A 21,822-nucleotide genomic window follows, 5' to 3' on the forward strand; every position below is an offset into this window, starting at 1 on the left:
AGGGCTCAGTCACACTAGGCTAATAAGTATGCAAGATTTACCCATCTGAATTCATTCTTAGGGAAAAGGATTTTTTGACAACGTGACTCCATGGAAAAACAAACAAACAAACATAAAAGGAGGAAAAGGAAGGTCCACTTCTGTCTACTATAGGCCATCTCCTTAGGTCTTGATCTTCAGAATGATGATACCTAAAACTTCCACTTTTTACACACAATCAAATAACTCAGCAAATACTAACATGCCAGCAAAGGCAGAATATACAAATTATAGGTACAATTGGCCCTAGAGACTAAACAACCGAAGTATATGCCCCTGTTCTGTATAAGGAATGAAATCTTATGCTCTCTACGGACAAGCAACTGCTATCAAGTTATGATTTCAAGCAGAATGTCTTGTGTGGAATCCAATGAAGCTGTCTTCTCATACAGGATGGCAACTTTGCCACGATGGATTAGGGGACTGTCTGACACAGTTTGATGCCGTCTACATGCAGACTTACCATGTTGTCGTAGAAGTCCTTGGGGAGTTTGGCAATGATATCCACAGCCTCCAGGAGATCGTAGGGATCCACAGCTGGTGCTGCTGCTCCATCAACTTCATCTGCAGACAGACAGACAGACAGACAGACAAACAAATGACCAGGAGAGACACAGATAAAGATAAACACACAGACAGAAACACAGACCAAATGATGAAGACACATTACAGTGCACTCCCAATATAACAAACACAGTTATAATGAAATTAAGGTTTATACAACAAAGTAAAACTTCAGACTGCAGCATCTTCAGCTCTACATGTATGTATTTATTGTTTATTTGTTCCGTTACAACAAAATTTCAATATAACGAAAGAAAACTGCCAGTCTCAAGGACTTCGTTATAAAGGGAGTCAACTGTATTTCATGTGGAAGAAATGACTGTACAAAAGGTCACTTGTACAAAGTGCAGTACAGAGTGCTCAAATCAGTACTTGTTCTTGCATGTCTGCATTTACAAGATTTGATAAGGAGCATGAAGTATGCAAACAGAGACACAAACATGACACTTCAAATCCACACTGTACAGAACATAGAGATGTATACTAATAATATACTAGAGCGCGGACTGCGTGTGGTGCGTACGCAGTGCTCGTGTGCCGAGATGAAGAAGCCGCGCGCCATCTTTGTCCGGGCAAAAACAAACATCGCGTCCGGGCAGCGCAGTAGTGGTGGACACGTAAACACGTACAGCAAGCGCTCAAACACGTATTGGCTTTCAGCAACAAGATGAGGGGGTCGGAGATGAGAGAAGGAAACAACTCAAAAATTTAAGTTGCTAGCAATCTCTTATGAGTGGTAAAGAAAATGAAAATCAAACAAAATTTTACTTTATTCTCAACGAGGTAATACTTTCAAGCCGACCAACACGACCATGGTCCATGCAATAAAAAGGGTTCTCTTGGTCTCTAGACAGCCGGATGCCCCTTGTGATACAGTATACTGCGTCAATTTTTGTATTTTTTTTTTTTTTGCTATTATATTTGTTCTGTATGAGGGGACTGCCTTCTATAGTCCTATCTGTGTATTCGAGTGTTTCATTGTATTTCTATTTTTTTTTTTTTTTTTTGGTGGTAGTGGTGGAAATGAAATAACAAATCATTTTTGTAATGTAAGTACGTGTAGGCATATTGGTTCCATGACATATTATGTTCAAGCTCGAAAAGCTAATGTTGAAGCTTACATAAACCCTAACCCAAATCATAACACCTAACCCTAAATCCTCACCCTGCCTTGAACCAAAAGCCAAATAGCTCAGACCCATGATGCTAATTCTATTTTCAGAAAGATATCAATGCCGGAGCATAATATGTCCTGTCACCAGGCATATATATTATTCTGAGCTTTTCTCACACCATCACCATAGTGAAATTAACTGCTGGTATAGCAAAGGGTGGAGGAACGATTTTTTTTTTTTTTTTTTTTTTTGGGGGGGGGGGGCTCAAGGGCCAAATAGGGCCCTTAGAAAAGAGCACTTTTTAAACTTTAAAAAGGGGAGGTTTTTTTGTTTTTATTTTGGAAATGGGGCAAATCCCACCCCCCCCCCCCGTTCCGCCGACCTTCCATATAATTATGTACTGTATTAGCTATCTATATATAGTAGCAATAGATCGAGAATAGCTGAGGGAGGGCGGAGTGCCCCTGACGAATTTTGCAAGACCTTTTCTTTTCTTTTTCTTTTTTTTTGTCTTGAATCAATCTGTTGAACACACACTATAAATGTAATTTTAGTTACTTGTGAAAGGAAACTCAGCTCCCCTTCTTTTCACCAGTTTCTTTTCTCCTGTTTCTCATCCAAAAGCAGCACATGAACCAGGCATTTTGCAACATAGATCTATGCTACTTTAAGTAGAATTTGCGAATTTAGGAACATTTTCGATTTCCAAACTCTGATGGAGACCTTGGCATAGATGCTAGCCTACTGCTGTTGCATCCCGTCGTCGATCTCCCTGCATGCTCCGCTATAGCGCTACACGTTATTGGTACGGTCGCTAGTCGAAATTTGCCCGGACCAAAATGGCGAACGCCTCCTTCTATCGGTCACAGGGATTTCACGGAGTCCGCCCTCTAGTGTTCTTAGTATATATCTCTATGGTACAGAACCCCTCTCCTTATATTTATGAATATCTGATACATATGAGGCATGACACTTCTGCTCTTATGAACTAAGGTACACTGTACCATGAAGAGCTTGTACGATAATAGCCCACAGAGGAAGAAGTGTTGAATCCTCTTTCAGCTTTGGTTGATTGGTGATCAAGTAAACACACACACACACACACACACACACACACACACAAACAAAAAACAGAATGTATTCACATAAATTGATGGTAAGAAACCTGACTTCCAGACACACACCTTCATCTTCCTCGTCGTCGTCATCATCCTGTGCCATGGCCTTAGCCTTCAGGTCCTGCTGAGACTTGAGGAATCGCGTCTGCTTTGGCGGCTTTGTCGGAAGCTTCTCAAACTCTTCTTCCAACTCTTTCAGCTGTCAGGATTGGGGGTGGGGTTGTGGGGGGTGCAAGGTGGGGGAAGGAGTGTGGGTTGGGGGACAAAGAAGGAACGGAAAGAAGTAAAATTAGAGTCCACTTCGGAGCTGCACACACTCTACAAATGAAAATTGGGAAGATACTCATGGGGGTACTGTCATCTCATTTAATAAAAATAATCCTGAAATAGGGGTGGTTTTATATTGTCTCGTCAGGATATGAAGAAACATAGGAGTTTTCAAGAAGTGTCTTGCAGAATTAGGAGGGATTTGGCTGGTCAGTCTCTTGATTTAGACTCCTCTTGATCCCAACCCGGCTTCTGGTCCTGGTCCTGGTCCAGATCCAGGCCCTGGTCCAACTTGACCGCTGAAGCCGTTGGGTCAGATCCTGCATGTGTTTGTCCTAGAAGGAGGTTCTTCTCAAGCCCAAACCCTCGGTTGAGCATGTGTAAGCATCAATTATACGCATGCCTCTGAATTCAGGCTGGCATAAAGACATGAGCACTTTGTTACACAAGATCACAAGATCAGAAGAAGGGGAACGAAAAAAAGGAAGTCAAGCAACCTCACCTGCACTGGTTTGATGTTCTGTAGACTGGGTTTGATGGCCGCTCCGATCCAGCGGTACAGCTCAATGGCCAGCAGCTTGGCCTTCTCACGGACGTTCTTGTCGCTGTGTTCCAGGATCTTTGGTACTGACTTGACCACGGGTTTGAGGGTGATGACCTTTGACCCAAACTCCCGCACGGCCGAGGCCAGGACCTCCAGGCACGCCGCCACGATCTTGGGCTGCTTGTTTGTGAGACCTTTCAAAAGTTCCTCCTGTAATTTGGACCCCATGGTGGATTTTAATAGTTGTGAACTGAAATTGTGGCCATTGATATTTGGAATTCATTATCACTTTATAGAGCCATTGCAGATCAGTGAATAAGCTCACAGACTCTTAATCATAAGGTTCCTGGTTCACATCCACAGGGACTAGTGTCCGTGTCTCTTTGGCATGAGTCTCTTAACTTTATTGCCTTGTCCTCATATCATGAAAGTGGAGTTTCTGAATTACTCACATTACCAAGACACAAAAATAGAAATATATAAGTCTTCTGAAAAACATGCCTATTGAAAATATGATACATGTAATACACCTTATGCCCAACAGAGTTAAGAATCATATATTTCATTTTGAAGACATATTTTCTTTTCTCTGAAGGAGACACAAATATACTCCAAATATCAAGATCAAATTAGTCAGCATCTCTCTGTCAGTTACAAGCTACAATCGCACACAATCACTGAGCGTTCACTTTGTTTGTTTGTTTGTTCCAAGAAGTTTCTTTGTGTCCTCACCGTCACTTGCTCCTGCTTCTCCAGCTCAATGTAAACCATAAGGATCTCCATGCCTTTCTCTTTTGTCTTCGTCCGGGAGGAGTTGAGACACTTGGCGACCACGCCCGCTGTCACCTCGCCAACGGTCCTGAAAGACGCATTAAAATGTATGATGCTTTGTTTTGTTTTTCATACGTGTTGTATGAATAAGAAAGACACATAATGTTGATGTAGGTCACATTATTGAGAAAAACATTGAAAACCCCAGTACAGTGGCAGGACAAAGGAGGGAAGGGGGGAGAGAGAGATGGAGAGAGAAAGAGATTTAAAGAGAGAGGGAGAGATGATTGTAGATAGATTGAGAGATAGAGATAGAGAGGGAGAGATGATTGTATATGCATTGAGAGATAGAGATAGAGAGGGAGAGATGATTAGAGATAGATTGAGAGATAGAGACAGAGAGGGAGAGATAGAGATAAAGAGGGAGAGGAAAGAGTAGACAGGCAAAGCCAGCCAAACAGGCAGAGAGAGAAACATATAGAAAGATAGAGAGACAAAAGAGAGAGATAGAGACACAGACAGGTGGACAGACAAACAGACAGAAATACAGACAAACAGTCAGACAGACAAACAGTGTCAGAAATACAGATTGCCAGAGAGGGAGAGTGAAAATGAGAAAAACAGGGACAGAGACAGACACAGGCACAGACAGACAGACAGACAGACAAAATGTTCTACTGTAAAAGTGGAAATTTTTGCGGTGTTGAAATTTTCGTGCATTTCGCGCAACCAGAAACTAGCGCGAAAATAAAAGCACGCGAATATTTTTGCTTGCCATATATTCCTGTGCACGATGTCTTGATTTCGCGGAATTAAAAACACACGAAACTCTTCTGACCCGACCAAACACGAAAAATTAGCCGCGCGAAAATATCCACTTTTACAGTATATCAGATGAAGAAGAGAACCACATGGAGATGATAACGAGAAGTGAGGTTTATGGATGAGGGAAAGCACCATAGCGACAGTCTGAACAGTTAGGCAGACTTGTGCAGGGAAACAGACAGAAGCACGTCTGCAATGAGCTTCAGGCAAGAAAATGAAATCAGTACATATCTACCCAAATATTGTCCTAGATGATGCAAAGTATCAGCTCACATAAAAGGCTGCTTGATACAGACTTACATCACTCACTCGTTAAAGGGATTACACGGATACCGACATTAAATTGTGAGGAAGCAAACTGCAACGGCACTTGTTCTCGAATAAATGAGGCATATTACCAGATTTCCCCCCATAGTGGAAGTGGGAAGCAAAGACCATTCCACCTGATGACTAAACATTTCATGTAATTTACAGTAATTCAACTGTTTGGGACAATGAATGCAAATCCTTTCCCACAGTTGTTTAGCGATGAACGAGCTCTTTAATCAGAAATAATTTGTAATTCTTGCAATTATTTACAATTTTCACACGAAAGACACTCCTTGTTTGGATGGAGTGGACTTTTATGTTAACCTATGGCTTCCTACACAGTTTGTATGTGTAGGAGTCTACTAAATGCTATGCTACATGTATGTCTACAGGAATTAGAAAATCGGGGGAGGGGGCAATAGGTTAAAGGTTCTGTTTACCTTTGGGAGCAGTGATTCTAAAAATGTTCAAGGCATCACTTTTGATGCATATGTGTAGATCAGTTGTATCACAAAACATCCTACATTTGTACCATATGAAATTTTTGCAATACAGCCTAAAATATAAGGAGATAAATATCACTGTTTTTCTCATTAAACCATAACAGTAGACAGTTTAGTCTGGAAACATTTTTATTGTAACTATTGTTCACATTTTGTACATCTAACAATACTTACATCAATTATGCTGGTTCAAATTTTTACATTGGTTGTTTCTATCCCTTACTCACATTTTACAACTATTTGAAAGCACTAATGCTGGGTTTTTGTTTTCATCTGCACATGGTAATTTATGCCTTTAAAGGGGGAGGTCTCACTTCGGTGCAAGATGTGCACTGTCCAGGTAAGCCAGGACGGCGTCCAAGCCTTTCTCCTGTGCCACCGCATTGCTGTCGATGACAAACTTCTTGAGCAGTCCCGCGTACTTGGAGAACTCGGGGCTCTTCTCGTCCGGCAGCTTCTTGAAGAGTTTGGCCGCCTCCTCATAACCATGGAGACGGGCTTTCCAGACCTGTGCATTGTGAAGCAAAAGATGCATTTTGTTATCACTTGCAAAGCAGTCCCTCATCTATGAAAAGGAGACAGCTTTTGCTCAGCTGAATTGTGTAGAAATCAAAACGGGCATTTACAATACAATTCAAACAGTTTCAGCAAAACAGTTTCAGACTTACAGAAAAATGAGAGAATCAACAAAGAGACAGTGACAGTGCACTCAGCCTAGATTTAAACCACATTTCTGCCTTTATTCACTCATAAGCACAAATTATATGTAGCAGCAGGTTCCATAAAAATGCAGCTGTGATGGAAACTAGGATTAGAAATGCTGTTTTTCATGCAATTGAGATTACATCTCACATATTCACTTGGTTATTGACTTGTCAAGAATGTACTTGTCGCAACAAAATCTCCACGTTGATTATTAAAAAAAGAATCACTTATCACCCAAGGGTGTGTTCCTACCTCTTGTTTTTGACAAGACATGGGGGGGGGGGGGGGGGGAAGCATAATTGCTGAGTGACAAGGGAATTGGAATGAAAAATCTTACGGGTTTATAAGATTATACTGAACTGCATGCACAGTACCACTATGTTTTCCTCTTGCATGCAGACATGGTGCAATAACCTCATTGTCAAAGCCAAGTAGAAATTTTTATGATACCACTTATTGGGGGACCTTAAACCTTGAACTCACTTTCACTCTTTCTGAAATGCCACAGAACTACCAGTACACAGGTTAAAGTCTATCTCTCTAGTTTTATTGTTTTTTCTAATTTAAACTACATCAATTCCACATGGTCTACAACAGACTTTCAGTCATGACATTTACTCATGTTGTACATCAGTACCTGCATCTATCCATTTAAATACTAAAGACAGAAATTTTATAAAACATATAACACACCCAAACTATGGTAACTTTTTTTCTCCTTTCTTCTTTATACAATTTCATATCAATTAAAGGGACAAAGCAAGGGTTTAGATGGAAAGCAGTTTTTGGCAAGAAGAGAGGAGTTTAAAAGGACATCATCAAGTGATTGAGGCAAAACAAAAAAAGGAATGAGAAATTCTTTCTTTTTTTATTGATGACAGAATATAACTTTCCATGCAGGAGTTGTATTGAAAAATATTTGCAAAGATAGCATTAAGGTACAGTAGCATGTAAGATTTGAATCTTATTGAGCACCACAGGAAATGAAAAATTCTTTTAAAATCTTATAGTACTTACAAATCAAATAGGGGTCAAGTTCGCACGTGACACTGAGAAATTGTCAATTTGTGTTTGGGTAACCACAACTTCAAAATAATGATAAGTTTGTAGTTTCGATCAGGCTTTGCTCTAACTTTCACTGTCCTGTTGTTCCAATTTTTCTGCTCCTATTCACACTGAAAAAAAAAAGTATCATTTTAAGGGTGGACTTCCCCTTTAAAACTTGATTGCAATCTCTCTCCAAGCTGTAGACTAGCCTGCTGGGACCAAGCAAGACATTTTTGCGGCATGAAATTTTCGCGAATTGGAGCCATGGGCATTTTTCATAGTATGAAATCTTCGCAAATTGCCACTGGCATTCAATGCACATAGTGTAGACAAGAACTTTTGCATGCATTTTAATTTCATGTATCTCGGTTCTCACAAGATTCGTGAAATTAAAATGCACGCAAAAATCTCCGGCTTTTCAGCACAAAGTACCGGTATATAATGATGTTTACCTGTGAAACATAGTGTGCAGACCATGTCTTTTTGCACACATAATCCTATTTTGTATGTCTGTTCCTTCCCTATTGGTCACCCTACACAGGTTCTGATATGGATGGGACTTCCTCCTCTACTACACATAGAGCTATCAGGCTGTCCAGCTTTGAACTACAAGTTTGTACAGCTAGACAAGGTACAGAGCTCAGTTTTAAAGGTACAACTGTACATCAGTGTTTGGATGTGTTATAAGATTGTAACTGTATTGACATTGGCAACAAACTGGCTCAATACAACATCAAGTGGCACCATGCTACAATACATGGAAACTTTCATATCTTGTGTTGATTTCATGATGATGTTTTTAAACATACATGTACACTGTTGTACATCTGAGTAAACGAAAGTACTTTGTCATGAATTGTAGAATGAGAGATTTATTTTGAAAACAAAACAAGACTGCATCCAAACTTTAACCAGCAGCTAGGTACATGGGAGGACCTGACATGAAATCAAAGGCATGGGTCTACAGATGAGACACAAGCAGTGGTGAATACCGTTTACTTGCCATTTGGGAACTGGCACGGGTAAACTACCAACTGTATACACCCTGCATTGTGCCAATTGGGCAAAGCAGATAAGTTGTTTGGGCATTGATGTAGCCATGCTGTCTATCAGGTACTGTAGTCTGTGGGGCTTGTTATGATGTGTCCTGACCCATTCCATTACATACAGAGGAAACCTCAATGACATGACCAGGACGAGGGGAAGCCTGCCAAGAGGTGATAAAAAGAAATCTTGTCCAGTGAAAGCAGTTAAGTAATTGGCAAAACACCCGCCGGTCTGGCAAAGAAATAGGCATGTTTAATTGAATGTCCATGAATCATGAATTGTATCTTTTCCATGTCTGCAAAGTCCAAAGTATTATCAGGACTCAACATTGATTCCTAATGGCCTGGTGACCCGGGTCCACTAGAAATCGATGTCAGGCCGCCAGAGAGAGAGAGAGAGAAAACAAGCAAAAGTAGAAATTACACAGTGCGTAATATATGTCCCCGCCGGAAGTAGCATTTTGTAGCAAAATGTACAATATAGGTCAAAAATCAAGGTCAAAGGTCAAAGAAGTCAAAGGTCAAAATTCTGTGTAGAAGTTTTGAAGCCCTCACCTAGTGCCATCACATAAAGCAAACGGAATCGAAATCGGGTTAGAAATGGCGAAGGAGAAGCATTTTGTACCATTTTGATCACACACGGACACACACACGGACACACGCAGAGACACACGCACGGACACACACACAGACACATGGACACACACACGTACGGAGCCCGTTTCATAGTCCCCTGCTCGAACTCGTTCGGCGGGGACAAAAATAGTAACAGTATCGAACCATGATTAGCTAAAATGTTGTGAATATACTGTCACCTTGAATTCTACTCCTTTCTGGCTGATCACAAACGTTTGGAAAATCATTAGCATTAATTGACAAACTGTGCACTATAGTATAAAGATTATATTATGAATGGTAGCAACTGCCACAGGGCCGAACTCATACATGTACAATGACATCTTGTAAACTGGAGCTACACAGTGAATTTATTTCATGCAGTATACAATTTGGGGGGGGGGGGGGAGGGCTTATCATTACCTGATTTCTAATATTGATCTTGAATGCATCAAATGTCCATTTCTTATCTATTTCATTTCTTCTTCTTTTTTCAACATTTTTCTGGATATCTCAAACAATCAATAACTTAGGAGTATCACATGATCCGCTGGAATTGTTTTGATACGCATTTTATTTGACACATTATTTTAATCTTTGAAATTGCCATTATTCATATCATTACTTTAAGACTTTTGGCTATCAGAGTCATTTCATAGTTTTAAAAAAAAAGAAAAAGAAAAAGGAAAAATATCTGCAACCGCATTACAATTATAATGAACCAATTACCATTCCACAGATTCATCGATCTACAATTTGTACAATCAAAGGATTCATCCTAGATTGAACTGTAGTTTTCATACAAGCAGGCCTGATACAAGGACAATATATTAAACAGGATCACAACCTTTTCACTGAATTTATGCATTTTTATCCCTAACCGGCAGAATGGAAAAACATCCAACTACTCAGACACATAATGTCAGGTAATTCAATTTTCTCATTACATCCAAAGAAATATCAATAATGCTATCAGCTGCCGGCAACGACACTTTTTCCTGTGTCAAGTTATCTACTTTGAACAGCAAGCTCATTTTGATTTAATTGACACACAACCTGCCAAAATTACAAATTTGGTAGAACACCTATGGTACACAGTGATACACAGTACACACACCATGTACACAAACGCACACCTACTAATAGTGATACACAGTACACACACACACACACACACACACATACCAAAACACACAACACACACACAAATTTATGCACACAATGTATATGTCCGTGTGACACTTCAACACAGCTGCAGGCAATACACAGGGCCACCAACACATTACACATCAAAATCAAGGAAGCTCCAGTTGTCAAAAGGAGATACTTTCAAAGTTCCGTTAAAATTCAAAATACTATATTTATCTCAATTCGAAAATTACCATTGGACAGGCTTTTAGGAACTATCTTAAAAGTCAGGACACAAAGAAATATTGTCTTCATTTCTTAGGGGCTTTCTGTGCAAGTGACTTTGGACAGTATGTACACTGCTATGGGGTTTTCTGTGCCAATTGGCACTCAAAGCATACAAAGGGTTAAAATCAGAATCAGGGAGCCTTGGCAGCTCTGCATCACATCAACACCATATGACTGACATTTGTACACCACGCCTACACCAGCACTTACACCGAAAAGACACCGAGCTTACCTCATCTTGGCACAGATCTTCAGTGGGAACCTGCTTAACACTATCGAGATAACTATCATAGATCGAGTCCAAACTACCGCCGAGCAACACCGGCATGTCATTGAAGTAGCGGCGGGGGCCACTGCTACTACCTCTCCGGCTGATGTATCTTCTCTCCATGCTGCACCAAAATGGCTTAACGTATTAAATGTACTTATATGCTTGTCCCACACACAGAAGAATTAGGTAAATTACACGCCTCCGTCACATCTTATTACACTCAAACATACGCAGACAACTTCTGCCCCTTTGCATGGCATAAAACTATGCAGTACCTACATGTAGATGACACCCAACATGCATTGTGCTCGGATTTTATGCCATTTGCATGACAATGGATTTGGCATAAAACATGATTATTGGATGCAGCTGTCAACTTTTGACACCTTTATTTCTGCATAACTTACATTTCATCACCTCAGTTCCTAAGACTAAAGAGAAAAAAACAGATATTTTTGTATCAAAAGTGCATTTATATTGTATATTATGTACAGAAAGGGCATCACACTTCTGTTGCACGATAACCTTTGATTAAATTGTATAACATGTGGTGATAATTTAATGCAAACAGTTCAAATATAAGCTGACTAATGTGGTAATAAATCAGAACAGACAGAGTCAGACATCTCTACAGAAAAATGAAGAATGTTTAAGACCCCGTTTACAGTGCAGGGCCAGGCCGAGCTGAGCCGCGGCCAAGCCACAGTCGAGCCCGGCCTCAATTGCGGTACTCAGCCCCGCAATTTTGTCCGTTTACAGTGCCGGGCTTGGCCCGGGCTTTTAATTCAAACCTTCCAATATTTTGTCGTAGTGGCGCTCTGCTTGTAAACAAATGACTATTATTAGGAACGCATTTGTTGCAATTTGGTACCGCATTTGGCACAGTTTGCGTTTACAGTGAGAAAAGGCCGGGCTCGGCCACGGCCGAGCCGCGGCTGAGACTACTTCCAGAGCTTGGCCAAATGCGCGGCCGATTTTGGTACCGCATTTGGCCTTTTGCGCATTTACAGTAATATGAAGGCCCGGCGCGGCCACGGCCGAGCCCAGCCTTTTCACTCACTGTAAACAGGGTCTTTGAGTAAAGAGTACATTATGTACATGTATCTTCTCTCATAATATCGAGGTGCTGGTCAATACTTTGACTACTTGTACATATAGCTCGACGCTAAAAATTTTTTTCTACCATTGGCCCGTTTGGGCCTTTAAAATCTTTACATCTCATATTTGGGGGGCCTGAAAAAGATATCAACACACATCTGTAGTGGCCCAAAATGAAAATAAAAGGAACAATCCATTCTGAATCTTAGTTGCCCAATCGGGCCACAAAATATAAATTTGGTGGCCTGACACGGTGACACCAATTTTTTGGGTGGCCTTGCGTCACCTGGACACCAGTAATGTAGGGCACTGTAGTAGTATCAATCAAGAGAGATTCTTCAGGCTAAAGCCTTGAAGGTTGAAAGACTGTTTAACCCACTGAGGACTACAACCCCTTAGTTCCAGTGACATTACATACAGACATGTTGCAGTTGGTTTTGATAGCAGAGTTTAATAGTACATTCACAAATTGGGCACGATATTGTCTCAAGATGGCGCTCTATACAATGATATAAAATAGGCAAGATAAATTATGAAATAAAGGTCTGTGATAGGTCATCTCAAATGATGAAGCAAGTCCATCAAAATGATCATACAGCACGTAGTGATGTCATGCATGAGGGAATTACATGTACATTCCAGAATTGGACTGGCTGCCAACAGGGCTAGTTAGAGTGACATGATGTGTGCGTATTATGTATACAATGTACATGTATACACAGTGTACATTATTGTAGACCAGACTAAAAACAATTAATTAATACTGCTTTGTTTATCGTAATATGATACTTCACAGTCCTTGGGAGTTAAAATTTCCCCTCGAGACATTATTTTCTCTCAGCACTGCATGCTTTTTTTAGAGAAAGTAAAATCTCTTGGAGAAAATATAACTCCTGTGGCAATGTCAAGTGCTATACATTTTACAAAAGGCAATATTTTATGCTAACCAATCCAGAGCTTTTCTTCCATAGATACAATAAAGCTAAGAATTAAATTGCTTCTCAAAAGCAACGTGTGTCAGTTGTGTTTGAGGGGTTTGTTTGTTTGTTGTTGTTTTCTTCTTTATCTTCTTGTTTCCCCCATTTAACTGTGGAAGAGCTGAACTTGCGCCTCACCCCTGGTTCGGTCGACTCATTGTTATGTCACATCAAACGCAACAGGTGGCAAGCCAACATTGGCAATGTGAAATGACACATCATTCAAATCTTTAAAGGCACTGTGTAGCATTGTGGTGGCAACAACTGAAGAAAAGAAAAGTGTCTACATAGATTTTGCTGACTGAGGTGCATGATGATGTTCAAATGTGGGGGGGAAAAAAAAGTTCCACAAGACATTTTGAGAAATTACATGTAAATGCTGTCACAATCAAAAGATAGATGTGTACAGTACAACAATATCACTGTACATATTAAAACAGTTTAATACTAAATGGTTTATTCTAACACTTGCTGTCTATGGGGAGTAAAGTGTGGTTAACCTCCTATTAAGTTAAACTCCCATGTATCTCTGATACAGATGTCTGGAAACTAATTTCCAATGAGATTAGATAATCCTCTTAATCCTATCCTAATCCTATTGTGTGACCATAGTCTTCCTGTTAATAGATTGAGACACATTGCTACACCTGAATGGGCTTCCTAACTTCTCTGCTACACATTGTACCAGGTCCAGTATGGATGGATGAATCAAAGTGTCCTTGTTCAAGGTATTGTTTACCATTGGGAGCAGTGATTTAAAAAATGTTAGAGTTATCACATTTGATAAACAAAAGTGTATACAGGGTTCTCGCCAGGAATTTCTTCACGCTTGTCGGCATTTATGCGCGCTGTTCTGGGGGTGGGTACGGAAGCCTTCGCTAATGCTCAATACAACACAGATAAATCGCCGCTAAAATGCCACTAAATGCGACATTTTCACGGAGATGTAATGAACGTTGTGAGGGGCATATTCTCACAGAAACAATGCAGAAACTCGATACCTTTTGTTAGCGGCAGTTCCTAAATAATAAATGAAAGAGAAGTAGGTGTCGATGGTGAAGGTTCCGATTTCTATTAGGCCTTTCCTGTTTCACTGTTGCAATAATTAGCCGTCTCTGCATCGCAACAACGCGCGCCGTGTTGCTTTCTCGCCGTCTGCTCGACCACGTGGTAAGCTTACTGCATGCAGATGCGCGAGAAGCGATCGAGAACTTTCGGGACATCGTTGCACTTTCCTTTCTGGGTACACTGCGGTAGTTTGGCCATGACATCAAATAGATATCATACAAAAATGTAATGATGGTCATTATTCCGAAGGTTTGTTTAATCATAAAATGAAACGATTCATTACTGAGTACTTCAAAGGTTTGTAATCGAAAACAACAACAACACCAAAGGTCGGTACTACAGATGAATGTTCAAAATAAAACTGATTTCGTTCGAAGATTAACAAGCATTTTTTCTTTATTATTTTCCGATCAACGAACCTTCAGAAAGGAATCTATCATCTATCATCGTTACTGTTGCGGAATAACAAACCTTCAGAATAAGAAAACACCGTTTTGGGGCCGTTGTATTCCGAAATTATACTGGCAGAACATTCGAAATAACAAAATTGATTTCGTTTAGATATAAACGAATATTTTCTCCTTTATCATTTTTCTATTAACGATCATTCAAAATTAAGAATGTAGAGTATTATTTTGCCATTATTCTTTCGGAGTAACGAACCCTCAGGGTAAGAAAACTGTAACCGTTTTCATTTCTTCTTTATCGTTTTCCGATTAACGATCGTTCAGAATAAAGAATATTAAGTATTTTATCGTTATTCTTTCGCAGTAACGAACCTTCAGAGTAAAAGAAAACTGTAACCGTTTTGGGGCCGTCGTTTTGTTCTGGAATTTCACTGACATAAACGTTCGAAATAACAAAACTGATTTCGTTTCGAACGGACATTTTTTTTTAATCATTTTTAGATTAACGAACCTTCAGAATAAGGAATCTAGCATTATTTTATCATTAATCTGTCGGAGTAACGAACCCTCAGAGTAAGAAAACTGCAACTGTTTTTGGGCAGTAATTGTTTTATTCCAAATTTCACTGGCAAAACGTTCGAAATGACGCACTGATTTCGTTTTGAAATTTACGGACATCTTTCTTTATTCAATCTTCGGTTAACGAACCTTCAGAATAAAGAATCTACAATTTATTATTTTATCATTACTACTTCTGTCGGAATAACAGACCCTTAGAGTACGAAAACACGCTGTTTTGTGCCGTCGTTTTATTCCGAAATTTCACTGACAGAAACATTCGAAATAACAAAACTGATTTCGTTGTGAAATGAACGGACATTTTTTCTTAATCATTTTTAGATTAACGAACCTTCAGAATAAGGAATCTAGCATTATTTTATCATTAATCTGTCGGAGTAACGAACCCTCAGAGCAAGAAAACTGCGACTGTTTTTGGGCAGTCGTTTTGTTCCAAAATTTCACTGGCAAAACGTTCGAAATGACGCACTGATTTCGTTTTGAAATTTACGGACATATTCTTTATTTGATTTTCGGTTAACGAACCTTCAGAATATTATAAGAATCTACAATAGAGTTATTTATTATCTTATCATTACTATTTCTGTCGGAATAACAGAGTAACGAAAAAAAAAAGAACCTTGGTGGTGATAACTGATGCTGGTGTATATAGAGAAAAACGAAGACAGCTCGCTCAAAAGATGCTTCCTTCTTTCAGTTTATTTTCTCCCCAGTCATTCCTATATTGTTCTCCCATGAACCCCTGCCATGCACGGACGATGAACAAAACAAAATGATACCGATGCTGCAATGAAAAAAAAACAAAGAAACACATCCTCGACGCAAATTATCTACACTTCTCAAGTTTAACAAATTGATGTTCGTAATGAAGAATAAAAAAAAAAAAAAAACACGACCACAAGCAGTGGGGAAACTTGATATCATGGCTTGTGGAAATTTCCACGAAATTTCCATGAAAGCCAGGTGTCAGATAGAGGAATGCCGCGCGTACTGCCACCTTGCTTCAGTGGTCGTAAACAGCGTGTACATAGCATGTAAACCAACTGGGAACATTGATGAATGATCATCATTTATTTTCTGCCCATGAAGGCCCCCTAACCCACCTTTTAACAAACCAAGCCAGAAGCACGTGGAGCATTACGTACGTTGAACTTGAAAGACCATCATGAAAGAATTACTATAAATTTCGGCCCGGAAAAGGAAAATTGGATATTCACGAATGACGTTTACAAATCCATGGAAATTGAAAAGAATAAAATGGAACGCATGGCTTTTTAGATTAAAAAAACAAACCACTTAAACTACCAAAACCAAAATAACAATTTGCATTTGCTTACTCCATCATACGTTCTTTTTTCTTTTCTTTTCTTTTTTTTACGAAAGATGGAGTTAATTTTCTCTCTGCGGCAATGCTTTGAACGCATCTAATTTTGCGTCATTGCCAATGGCCAGCTTCCTAAAGAATTGATACGAATCCTTTCAAATATACGAAACAAAGTCTAAAAATCCTGGATCCTGGCGGTGAATTCCGGTGGTATTATAAATCCTGCTCACTATCAAAATTTAATCATCTGTTCCTTGCGCCATTTTACCAACCAACTGTTCCTGAAAATTTCATCCTAATCTGTTCCCAAATTTTGACTTATTTAGCGAATAGAGAGACAGACAGGCAGACAAACTAACAAACAAGCCAAAGCAGCCAAAAAAAAAAAATACAACCTTTGGCGGAGGGGGGCATGCATTTCATATCGTTTGTTTTTGCGTAACCCGACAACAAGCGTGTCAACAAGCGAGCACGTGTCAGCCTTCCTCAGCCTCCTTCGGCCTCCGACCTCTCTTTCCGTCCTCTCTCTCCCTCTCACAATACACTGTACCGTTGTACATGCAGGCGGCTGTCAGTGGCCGGCTGGGTGCAACTAGGGAGGTGAACCTCCTTTGTGCATGTGTGTGTGGATCCCAAATCAGAGCGCATGTGAGTGTGAGCAAGTGTGTGATGTGGTGTGTATCAGCTAGCACGTCGCTCTGTTGAGCCGCGTTGTTGTGATCGGTGCGGTGATTGCGTGTATAACTTTTTGCGCTTGTAAACTGCTGCTCCTGTCAACATCTAGCTTCTTTTCTAGCCAGATAATAAAGACTGAAAAAGGCGAGAAATTGGTCCGAACTTAGCTCGTCAAGCAAGTCACCCTTGTCGGCAAGTTCACGCGTGGTGTTACCCTTGTCGGCAAGTTTTACCCTTGTCGGCAATTGTTTCTTCAAACCGCACGCTTGTCGGCACCGACAAGGGTGATATACGCTGGCGAGATCCCTGGTATATGTGTAGGTCAGTTGTATCACAAAACATCCTACCATAGGTATTTTTTGCAATAAAGCCTAAAATATAAGGAGATATAGTTTTTCTCAATAAACCATAACTGTAAACGGTTTAGTCTGGAAACATTTTTATTTTAACTATTGTTCACATTTTGTGTACAATACTTAACATCGATTGTATACGGATTCAATTTTTTACAGTGGTGGTTTCTATCCCAAACTCACACTTTAGAACTATTTTAAAGCATTAATGCTGGGTTTTTGTTTCATCTGCAAATGGTAAATTATGCCTTTTAAAGCATTATGTATATATGAGAAAGGTTTCAAATTCTATAACTCTCTTGTTATGCGTCTGATTGCAATGAATCTCATTGTAACAGCTCCAAATGCCATTGGATACTGCACAGAAACAGACATCGCCTATTACATTAAATAGGACAGTGGGAATTTAGGGGTTAACTATTAAATAATGTCTGGATGCTACAAATATTATGTGTATATTGTGTGTATGCTGTATAAGTCACATATAACCCGTTGAGGACATGTCCTGAGTATACTTGGGCAGGTGTCTACAGGAAATGCGTGCTGTAGCAAAATCACATCGTCCTCAACGGATTGCGAATAGCAAGTCTATCTTTTTTCTGCAGATCGGCACTTCCTGACAATTTCACGAGTGGTTAAATTTGCAATCGTAGAATATACAGTAATGAACAGGGAAATGTACACATTGCTCATCACATTCGTGCCAGGATCAGAGTCAATACTGTAAAACATGATATTTTCGCGGCATGAAATTTTCGTGAATTGCCTCTGACATGCAATGCAAATAGTGTAGACAAGAACTTTCGCATGCATTTTAATTTTGCGAATCTTGGTTCTCGCAAAATTCGCGAAATTAAAATGCACACGAATATTCTTCTTTTTGCAGTATTTTTGCATGTGTTGCTAAGTTCGCAATAGCATCTGATTCACAAAAATAAAACCCCCACAAAATATAAACGTATTTTTGCATGTTGTTACATTCGCACAGAGCTCCAATTCACAAAAATCATGAAAATGAAACCCCCACAAAATATGTAAACAACGGTATATTCTCCAGAAAGTAGTTGGAGATGGAGGAACTCCCCTCACCTTGTGTGTACACTGCTCGTCGATGGGAAGTTTCAAGTATTCCTGCTCATCACCCATGATGCCTCATTGGTTGCCAGGCAACAGAGGAATCTCACGTAGCTGCAAGCTGGTGCTCTGCCGGGGGAGGGGGTGAATTCTTGTGGAGGGGGTCCTCACGTACCATATAAAAATCCCTGAATAATCTGAAGAATGGAGAGGGCGAAGGAAAACAGCAGAGAAACGACCATGAGAACACTATTTAGTCTTGCATTAAAGATGACCTCACAACAGCCATTATACAATGTTATTCACATGACTTAGGATGTATTTCTGTCCCTTTTGTAGAGATATTCTTCTTGAATGCTTATAAATTATGTCTGTAAAGAATGTCCTTGACTAACAATTTTTCAAAAAAATATGATCATTCATTTGCTTAACAACACTTCTGATAAATTATCTACCTCAGTCGATACACACACACACACACACACACACACACGTACACCTTCTCTCAGAACGACAAACAAACAGACATACTGTACAACTACATGTACAATGTACACGAGTACAACGTGTAGACAAATGGCCATACAAATTCAACAAATGCAAGAGACAATGTAGTTTACCATCTTCCTGGTGTCCACAACAAATGTGGTATTAAAGTCTCCCTTTAGAGTGGTAAATCTCAAATGGAAAGCCTCCCTTTTAATATTTCCTCCTTATTCTAGAGTCATTCAATGCATCACATTTTAGATCAAATTGCCAACAGGTACATGTGTATGGCAGCAAGAAATCATTTCAAAATCCATAAATTTCATTGTGCTTACAAGCATTTTGATACAAGTACCAGTAATATTTAAAGGGGATGTCTAGTAACTGATCAGTGGGAATCAGTGGGAATGCTGAGGGATGATTGTTCCAATCCTTGTGGGATTCATTTAAATGGTAAGAGTACATTTTACTGTTGTGTGAAAATCATTTGCTTCAGAACGGTCTCATATTCAAGTAATGTGCAGATTAATGCCCCGTCACTGACCAGGCACGCTAACCTGGAAACATTAAACTGCACATTACAACTGTACTTGAATATGAGACCATTCTGACGCAAATAATTTTCATACAACAATAGATATGTAGTGTACTCTTAAATGAATCCCACAAGGATTGAAACAATCATCCTCCAGCATTCCCACTGATTCCCACTGATCAGTTACAAGCCATCCCCTTTAATGAAACCTTGAGGGTTTAGATACAGTCATGTTTGTGTTGAATCTTTACACTAAACTGAGTATTTCTACACATGTATGTATTCAAATGTGATCAATACTTTAAAGTCAGAATATCTTTGTGGACAACATGTGTAGATTGTATGTACTGCTACAGGTAGAGAACCCCCCCCCCCCCCCCCCCCCCCAATGATTTACAAATGATGAAAGATTGATTATAGCCACAACAGTATGATCGGAAACATGGCTTTCTCCTTCAAATGGCAGTCATCGGTATTGCATAATGAGTACTGGTCCCAATACGGGTCGCCAGACGATGGATGCTCTCGCGACAATACAAAATGTATGCATGCAGGCAGTTTCTGGGTACATACTTCGTATGCAGTGTGCGTCAGAGGCAGAGTACGTTGCCGTTAGAATATAGTCTCGGGTCCAGGTGGAAATTCAATATTAAATACATGTAATCAATTATAATTGAGTCCTAATGGACTGTACAATACTCCCCACTCCCTCCACAGTGTACACTGTACATACACACATGTATGACTTGTAAGTAAGTCTATACACTACATATTACTGTGAATAATCTATCAGGGCATGAAAAAAAGAAAGAAAAAAAATACTGATTTACGTAATTTTCTCCCACTAACCAAATGGTCTGTGGAACAAGAGTCTCAAATTTTTAACAGACAAAATTTTATTTGCCTAAAAGTGGGTCTTACATGTAGTTGCTCCTGCGTACACCACAGGAGTGTACACTGTACAGTTGTACAGTTGTACAATTATTATAATGCAGTCAAAAAGTTCTCACTGCATATTGAGAGATGCACACATGTACCATTGGTACATTGTACACACCCAAATACACCGGTACACATTCAATTTGTGAAATAGGCCTATTAAATGGATCTGTTATTTGGCAATTGTCCATGAATGGGCTATTTTGAACTGAATTTGAACATATTACACAGATTATACATGCAGGCCTAAAATGTATAATATACAGCATCACAGACAGGGTAATTGCATTGCAGTCGGCTAGGAAAGAGTACTCTACTCCAACAGATGACAGTTTAATACTTGCCGGTGCATTTTATACACTATATACAAGTGTATGGCTTGTACGTACTGTACAAGATGTACAAGTTGTATACATGTACAGTTTTTTGTACATTTTCAGCATCCAATTACCACCAAGGCTAGTGGCTCACACTCTGAACTAAATTTAGACCATTGCCACCCCTTTCCACCCTCCTTACTACCCCTAGGGAAATGGATCACAAATTTGAAGACATATTTTCATATCTGGCCTGTAAAACATGAGCCATGTTACCTTGGCATGACGTGTTTGAGGCACCCCTTAAAACTGATGGTGAGGCTGCTGTCATACACTTTGAACACACAGTTACAGTTTCACGGAATTATTCATTTCGGTTCTCCTTTTTAACCTTTCCTTCTATTTCTCTGATAGTGATACCGTACAAGTGTATTTCTGATTTCTCCCAGTTTTCCAGATTCTTTCTTATTTCTTCTACACCTTCTCTTCTTCTTCTCTCTCTCTCTCTTTCCAAATCTTCCTTCCCCATTCATACAGTATCTCTTATCCTTCACTATATCCTGTTGCCAATTAGGGGATTAACTGAAAAATTCCACTCTCATTTTTTTTTGGGGGGGGGGGGGGGGAAGGGGGAGGGTTAGTGTCAAGGGGAGCTCATGAAAGAATCTTCAGCTTCAGCACGTTCGTCTGTTGAGAATGAGAAGGGCGTTAAGTTGTCTCGAACACTACGGGTTTAATAGTGGCAACTTTTGTAACGCCCTTGTCATTCTCAACCTACGTGTTGTAGTTTTCTCTGAATTCAGCGAAATGAATTTTCCTTCTCCGTCCAGACGGA

At 39.7% G+C, this 21,822-nt stretch overlaps 1 protein-coding gene across 1 annotated transcript in view; it reads right to left on the reverse strand.

Moving 5' to 3' along the window:
* The window catches only part of LOC139717686 (cytoskeleton-associated protein 5-like), a 67,721-nt gene extending 48,820 nt beyond the window's left edge, over positions 1-18,901 (reverse strand). Inside the window, exons 1-6 of the mRNA XM_071629189.1 lie at positions 18,726-18,901; positions 6,370-6,563; positions 4,380-4,506; positions 3,606-3,857; positions 2,903-3,035; positions 503-603 (exon numbers count right to left, since the gene is read on the reverse strand). Of these exons, the coding sequence (XP_071485290.1) occupies positions 503-603; positions 2,903-3,035; positions 3,606-3,857; positions 4,380-4,506; positions 6,370-6,563; positions 18,726-18,782 (864 nt within the window). The 5' untranslated portion in view covers positions 18,783-18,901. The remainder of the gene's footprint in view (positions 1-502; positions 604-2,902; positions 3,036-3,605; positions 3,858-4,379; positions 4,507-6,369; positions 6,564-18,725) is intronic.
* Positions 18,902-21,822: the final 2,921 nt, after the last annotated feature.

This window comes from Diadema antillarum, unplaced genomic scaffold, assembly GCF_040938485.1.
Source record: "Diadema antillarum isolate AM-2024a unplaced genomic scaffold, OU_Dant_1.0 scf00000080, whole genome shotgun sequence".
NCBI classification, from domain to species: Eukaryota; Metazoa; Echinodermata; class Echinoidea; order Diadematoida; family Diadematidae; genus Diadema; species Diadema antillarum.